Here is an 8,104-nt window from a genome sequence, read left to right on the forward strand (position 1 = left end):
GCGACAAGTGTCTTTAGCCCAGTGCTAGGAGCAGTCATAGAAGTCTCAGATTGTGATGGTAGAACTGCATTCAGAGGAGTTATGGTTTCTGGTTGTGTTGCAGAATGAGGTGAGGAAGTATTCTGATCAGCATGTTGTTGATAATCAAGTCTGTATACTCGTGGAATGACATACTTGGGCAAACTTCTTTGAATGTTCATATATTTGGGCGGGTTTGGGTCTTCGTCTTCCATGGGGTCCTGACACATGCCCATATAAAATCCATTCATCTTTAGTATTGCAGTATCTTCAGTTATTGTACTGGAGGATTCATCTGCATCTGACTCACTGTGAGAGTACCGCTGAGCTCCACAAGCACTTTTCTTTGTTATCTTATCCAGGTTTGGGCTTTCTGAAGACTCTGGTTTGGTTTCCCGCAGGTATTGTTGGCAGGAGAAACCTAGACATGTGGACCACATCGGAGGGCAGGTCGTGATGGTTGCTACATGCCAGTTCAGTGGGACTTCTACCTGTAGAAAAAGCCTGGAAGGTTCTGGGAGTGACCACTCTGTCACTGAAGTTAAACAGAGCAGTTCTTGACATCCAAATTTGAACCTGTGGGTGATGCATTGATTGTCAGTCTTAGTTTCATCAAATTCCTCTGACTCCTGTCTCTTAATATCAATATAATGAGCTTCATTTTTCATTTGATTTAATGAAGAATGAATCATTTGATCAGATGGCTGCTGCTCTGTTCTCTCTGCTTTCAAATTATTCCTTTTTCCTGTGTCTGAGTTAAAATTTTGTAAAATGTCTACTACCTGATCTGGTTTTTGTTTTTTCCTGTTTGTAATTCGATCTCCTTTGGACTTCTGTCCAACAGGACTATGTTTCATTTGCTTCTGTGGGTTTTCTTTGGGGACAGTTTGGTCTCCCACCTGTTGTTGCTCCCTTTCAAGATGAGCTACCCTCTCTTTTATATTGGTTGTCACTTTCACTCCTCCAAATTGTCTTTCATATGAACATTTCAGATCACTTCCTTTACGTACAGTGGCCAAAGTCTCAAACCTCTCCTTTAGGGAAGATAAGAGGACTCCTCTTCCAATGAGTCTCGGTTTGATTGGCTGCTTCATTGGCACTTTTATCCCTTGTTCTTTCTGCTCAGCCATCGCAAACTTAGCCACAATATTCTTTACACTTCCTTCTCCTTTCAGTCCTTTCTCTCTTTTAGCTTGGCTGCTCTTGTGCATGTTGTGTTCACCATCTTGTTTGAGGTTCACATTACCTGGCAGTCCTCTGCTCGAGGCCAGAGTTCCTACCTCCCTCTGGTGAGTGATGGGGGGTTTGGGTGTGGACCTTATGAATTTGGATTGAAGGAGCTGGAACGTGGTAAGGCGCCGCGGTATTAAGTCTCCAGATCCTTGATCTCCTCCACACTTGTCTGGTAGCTTGTTTCTTTCTAGATCCAAACAACGCATTTCAGAGACACTGGGACTGATCTCAGCAGTCTTTCCCTGAGTATTTTTTTCCATTTGACAGAGCTGAACCATTCTGCAGTTTGTCTGAAGTTGAGTCTGTATTGTTGAAGTCTCACTTCTATCATCAGGACACATTCTGATTCTTGTGCTCCTTTGCAACACAGTACCAGTACCTGGCTTCCCCAGGCTGGTGGTCAACTTGGGCAGATCCTGTGTTAGGTAATTTAGAAGAGTCTCAAGAATCCCTCGGAGCACTGGACGGCATTTGGGGTCTCTAACCAACTTCTTCAACATACTGGCATCTGGGCTGATACTGGTTTTCCAAGAGTCTGGTCTACAGAGAATAGAGGAAATGTAAAACTTAATCCAAACAGCTATGTTCCTTTTCAAGAAACTGATCATGATCAGGAATTTGGGGATAGGTCTTGCAGCTGTTAAAGCACGAGCAAGGAGAAATATTCCATTAGGAGTGGTTTTAAATCTCTTTTAACTGAGATAAGTCAGCATCACAGAGGCATCTATGAACTGGAGGGAAATTGGTCTCTAGAAAGACAGAAATTTGGCCTGTTACAGTGATGATATACACTTTTACTCCTCCAAAATCTCCAATATAATTACATTTTTACTCATTTGACATTCCATTTACTTATCAGTGATTCAATAAACAATGCTTCTACCTAAACTATATATTTCAGTACCCACTATACCCCCGTAACCAAATGGAGGTGATAATACGTTCAGACTTGAAGTGGTGTGGAGTTGTTATAGATAATTAGTTCGGGGGATTGTAGCAGAGTGTTATGTAGCAAGAAGAGGAAGTCTAGTAGAAAATTAGGTTAAGATAAAGAGAAACAGGCACTTGAAACATGATGTATATATCTGAGTCCACTTTAATTGTCTCGTCATTTCATTATTAACCATGTTGTGTAGTGCTTTGACAGTATAATACTGTGTATCTGAGAAGAGCATCACAGTGCAATTAATGATTCATCACAGTATCAGAAAACATAACTCAATATCCATACTCATAAAAGTTTAAATCCTCATTGTTATTATCATTATTTCAACCACATCTCACATGCACTAATAAGCTACAGAGAAATAGGCCTAATCTAGGTTGAAAGGTATTCAGTTAATATCTTTAGATAAAAGTAGGAACTTAGGGGTGCTGAAGATACTGTTTTGACCTTAAAATCAATGAGGCTTTTTCTAAATCCCAGAAGACAATGTTTGCAAAGATTTTATGCAAATTTCAATAAATTAGATAATCCATAATGCAACACAATGCTTCATGTTAATACAGGTTAGCTTTAGAAAAGAAATATCAGAGAAAGAAATTACATTCTTACTGTTAACCAGTGCATTATTCTTTGTTAACTAAATGTTATAAAGGCCATTTTCTTTTCCCCACAGCTCTGTCATTTAATTGTAAAAGAAACATGTCCTTGAAGATATCAGAATGTAGTAAAGTGATATGTGTTGTGTTCTCTGTCATTAACAGAACATTAGATGTTTTGATCAGTGGATGATCTCACGGAAAGCATTCATGTCAAGGCAGTGAACTAAATATTCTTCCTTTTGATGTTCCTTGGTTTCAAGCCTATAATAAGAGGTGATTTTACCTTTACAGTTCATGACAGACCTGTGTATAGCAAAATTAAGGAGAGCTGGGCAAGAGTGATTAAAGGACCAGATGCCTATTAATACTACTGAGATAGCAAAGAGTAGCGTGGGACAGAAGAGCAAAGTTTTAGAGTTCCTGTTGATAGCCAGTGGAGTTCAGGCCAGAGAAGATCAGGATTACTTGTCTATGCATTTCTCCACAGATGCTGCTTTGTACAGCGCCTCTCCCAGCTCCTCCAGGCGTTCTCTTTTGTCCAAATCCTGGTACAGACCTGGTGGAACCTGGCTCAGGCCGTGCAGGAGACCATAGAGACAAGCTGCAATCAGGCCTGTAGCTTCACTCTCACCTAAAATTGAGTTTTCACAAAGTCACAACGTGCGTTTCATATGATGAAATCTGCCTTTCAAACACTGTAGTTCTCACCTCCGTGGAACATGGCTCGTTTACACAGTTCAGCCCAGTCGCTCCCTGCAGCCAGAAGAGCATCGTAGGCTATCATAGGAGCATCGTGACCCCTCCGGCCTGCTCGGCCCTCTGAGCTCCAACGCTTGTATGTCTGTATGGACAAAGAAAAAACCAACAGATGTGCACCGTGCCTGTTAATGACTGAAGTTTGTTGACATGAAAATCTGAAATAAAAACAACAAAGGGACTTACTTTGTCTGTCTCCTCAGCATCATAGCGATCAGGGAATGAAGGTTTGTTCTGTCCCTCCTTATCAATCTCTCGCTCTTCAAGGTAAAACTGCCACTTGGCCTCAAAATAGAACCAGCTTTCCTGATACTCTGGATAAAAACGCACAGTCACACTTCTTTTTGGCATCAGCTGGGTCATGCTTTCTCAAACACTTGTTTACATAATACATTTTATGGAAATAGACATACACAATCTTTTTTTTCCTTCAGTTGACTTGGATTAATCAACCAAGCTGTAAAATGATGTTCCTCTCACCCACAGTCCAACCACAGTCTAACCTGCCATGTGTCGTATGGTCTTCTTGCAGTATTCCTCAGCTCGAGGGATGACCTTCATGAGCTCATGGCCCCAAGTCACGAGAGGCTTCCCCTGGATCGCATAGGATGCAAACAGTGCAGTTGTCAGGGAGCCGAGGAAGCCTGAAGCCAAAAGTGAGACCACAAATCACTCCGCTAATTCTGTCTGCTGACAGCTCAGACTCACCAGCTGAGTAAATCATTGTTCTCGCAGGTAAAATGCAACTATAAATTCTGAGCAGGCAGTTAGAATCACAATGTTTAGCCTGTCAGTGCAAATTTTTTAGTTTTAGAAACTGCCAACAGTTTCACCTGTAGGGTGGTTGTGGGTCATTCTGCCGATCTCAATGCTGACCTCCACCAGGTTTTCTAGTCTCTCAGGCTGCCAGTATCTCATCCCGACACACATGGCCTTGGAAGCTGCTCCAAATCCGGACCCTGAACAACATTTACACACAACCCAACATTTGCAATGTATTCACGTGGGACTCTAAAAATTCAAAATATATGTGTTTCTAAAGCTTCCAATGACCTTTTTCATTGAAGGGTGTGTGCCAGGCAAGCAAGAAGTTGTGAGGTTTGAGGTGAACACAGCCCTCCACTGTGACAGGATCAGGAGCTCTGCCCTGGAGAGACACCATGGCTTCAACATAGAGACGAACCAGCTCCCGGTACAGGTCCTCCAGACACCAGTAATCTGGACACACACACACACACACACACACACACACACACACACACACACACACACACACACACACACACACACACACACACACACACACACACACACACACACACACACAGTGCAGTGGTTTAGAGTCATTCATGGTTGGCATGCAAGGCAAGATGAGTGGTGGTGTGATGGGCTAAGTTTAGCCTCAGTCTGCCACACCACAGATTAGGACCAGCATGCCTGTGGACCAAGTGGAGTCACTTCCATACACTCTGAGGTCAACTGGGATCCACGAGCAGAGCCCACAGCATCGTGCTGGAATTTGTTTATGTGTGTACTGTATGTGTGGCAAGACAGTCTGTGTCAGGGGTGTCAAACATGCGGCCCATGGGCAAAAACCAGCCCTCCAGAGGGTCCAACCCGGCCCGTGGGATGACTTTGTAAAGTGTAAAAATTACAGAGAAGACATTAACAGCAAATTGTAAATTTGCAAAACTGTAAATTTAAAATATTTCTAGAACATGACAGTCTCAGTCATAGCACCACCTGGTGGATGGAAGCCTGTACATGCTCCGATCTGCCTGAAACTTTACATGTGTGATCCAGACGTAAACTAACCGTGAGGTCACCCGTTGGTTTCAACGCCGAGAAAATGAAGCCCGGATTTTGCTACTTCCTGGTCGCCGTTTTGGATTTTTTGGAGCCAGTGACGTAAAAAGCGTCATCAAACAGACTGGACTGGAGAGCAACTCGGGGCAGGATTGGCTGAGGACTCTCTTATCCCGCCCACGTTTTACCGCAAAGGCTTCTGTTGCTGTCTATCAAGTATAGCCACGCCCCCTGGCTCCACCAACTTTAACGATTTATTTAAAATTCAGTATTGATTTATTTTAAGATCGGCCACCTGATCTCTCATTTTGACCATGAAAACTAACGGGAAAAAAATCCTGAGCTGTAGAGAATCAGTCTATCAAATTTTACTTTCTCCAAAAATGAATTGGGGTCTATGGAGAAAAAGCTTTTTGGAGCCAACCCTAGCGGACGGCGTGATATTGCATGTTTTTGACACTTCCAGGTGGGCTTCAATTCTGGAGCCAGATGTTACGTCCACTATATATACAGTCTATGGTGTGATCAGAGTCCAGTCATGATGACATCCATAGGCCACAATACACTCTCAGTCGCAGCGCCAACTGGTGGACATGTGTGGATTCGTCGAGCAGCAACGATGTGAGGGCCCGTCCAAAGCTGCTTGTAGTTTTAATTTTTTGTTGTTTTGTGTCTCGTTTTTTGTTGTTTTGCATCTGATTTTTGTAATATTTTGTCTATTTTTTGTCTTGCTTTTGTCATTTTGATCTCGAAGTAAAATACTATATCATTCAATTCCAGATACCTGTGACTAAATGTTTTGTTCCTTTGTAGATCTAATGTGTAAATAAATGATAAATTGAGGCATAATATTGCTGAAATTGAACTTATTTTTCTTAAGAAATTTCAGGTTTTTCATGATGTTTTGTTAAAAGATAATTCCTTAAATGTGAACATTTTTAGAATTTAGTTTTTTTGCACTGAAATAATAGGAAAAATTTGGAGTTGTTGTTATTTATGGGTTATTATGCTGTGATTTTACTGGTCCGGTCCATTTGAGATCAGACTGGGCTGAATGTGGATCCTGAACTAAAATCAGTTTGACACCCCTGGTCTATGTTGACAAAGAAGAACCATCTCTAAGTTAGTGATCCAGGACTTTGATGAAAGGTGAGGACTTTCATTCACCTCCTGACTGGAATGTGGTTCATATGGTTTTACTCAGTGGATGAAGGAGAATAGATCTGAAGTTGTATATCTATGTACTGTCAAATTCTTCAGTGAATGTGTGTAAAGAAGGAGTTGTAGTAGTAGTATTTCTTGTCTTTCTGGTATATACGGATATTGTATAATACATTCCATAGCTCTGTTATTGACATAATAGAAATGTCTTTGAACAATAGAGACTATTTGACATACCGTATTGGTATTTGCGTCTGCTTTTCCATTCTGCAATTCTATATGCTTGTAAGATGATTGACAAGGCAAACACTAATTTTAACAGCATGCATCTCACTCCATACATTGTTGTCTGGCTGGCGTGTACGTGTATGCATATGTGCAGGCATGCCGGATTGCAGCTAAATGGGGTTTCCTAATCTCAAAATATGTCATCACTATTTTTTCTCGGGACCACCGTCATTGGCTTTGAGCCGCATCTGCAGCCAAACATGATACAGGCAGATTATGAAGGAGTCGGACCTGCTATTGTTCAGTAATAGAGAGCTTCCAAAGTAGTCTATTTTGGACTCTTCTGTCCTGGCAACCGTGAGCCATGGTGCGGGGGCTTTTGGCTGGGATTGATTCATAGGAAGGTTTCTACCAAGATTTTCTCTTTGACACGCTGTTCCAGAGATGGATTATGGTATGTCAGCAAGTTTTGTCCTCCAGGTTTGGTTTGCCAGTGAGTGATTAGCAGCTTCCTTTGATGACATAGAAGAAGCTATTCTGGTTCTTCTAAATGTAGAAAGACTAAAACCCTGGCTGGACAGGTCGAATGTTGGGTCTGTACTTTATGTATTTTTCAACAATTAAAGGAGGTTTTTGGTTTTAGTTAGATGTAATATGACAATGAAAGTAAGATATGTGACATTCTACAAATTAGTGATCTTGAAAATTGGATTCTCCTTGTCATGCTTCCTAACATGAGTCCTAAACGTACCTGTTACAAGTGCTTCTGCTGTGGTCATGTGCATCAGCACTGCATCACTCAGTGGCCAGTTATCAGGGTCCAGTTTCAGAGCTCCCAATCCGCCCAAAGAAGCGAGTTCCTCTTGGATTTTCTTCCCTGAGGTGCAGCTTTCCCACCGGCCCTTTCTGTAGCCCAAGGCATCACCAACGGCACCCAGAACCATGGCTGCCTTGAATTTCTCCATGATGCTGGGCTTTGCTCACGATCACAAGCTAATCTAGATGTTCTCTTGAATTAAAGTCACTCAACTCGTTGGACCTCCTTTTAGGAATTCTTCGCCACCTCGACGGAGATGCAACAAATTCTTTTGTCCCAAAACATCCCGAAGAACAGCCTCTCCGGCTTTCACAAGCTTGGTAGGACTCCCATTTCTTCTGTTTCTGCTACAGAATAGTCACCTTCACATCCTCAGAGCTCTCCTGTAGTTTCTCACACACAATCTCTAAGTACAAAGGGTGGGTAAGCACACACGAAAGCATCACGTTATCAGCCACAGCTTCTTTGTGTTGGGCGGCCATGAGTTCAGCTGTGGTCAGGTGTGTCCTAAAAAGGCAATCCCCATGATCCCAAAGCCTA

The 8,104-nt window shown here is 42.2% G+C and overlaps 1 protein-coding gene across 1 annotated transcript; it reads right to left on the reverse strand.

The window, feature by feature from the left end:
• Positions 1-2,008: 2,008 nt before the first annotated feature.
• Positions 2,009-7,961, reverse strand: adprhl1 (ADP-ribosylhydrolase like 1). Its single transcript, XM_022191530.2, has 7 exons — positions 7,499-7,961; positions 4,606-4,770; positions 4,386-4,511; positions 4,056-4,196; positions 3,739-3,866; positions 3,505-3,637; positions 2,009-3,427 (listed from the first exon to the last, which is right to left on the reverse strand). Exons 1-7 carry the CDS (start codon positions 7,710-7,712, stop codon positions 3,258-3,260), a joined length of 1,077 nt encoding a protein of 358 aa, XP_022047222.1. The 5' UTR covers positions 7,713-7,961; the 3' UTR covers positions 2,009-3,257.
• Between the last annotated feature and the right edge of the window lie 143 nt (positions 7,962-8,104).

Source organism: Acanthochromis polyacanthus, chromosome 2 (assembly GCF_021347895.1).
Source record: "Acanthochromis polyacanthus isolate Apoly-LR-REF ecotype Palm Island chromosome 2, KAUST_Apoly_ChrSc, whole genome shotgun sequence".
NCBI lineage: Eukaryota > Metazoa > Chordata > Actinopteri > Pomacentridae > Acanthochromis > Acanthochromis polyacanthus.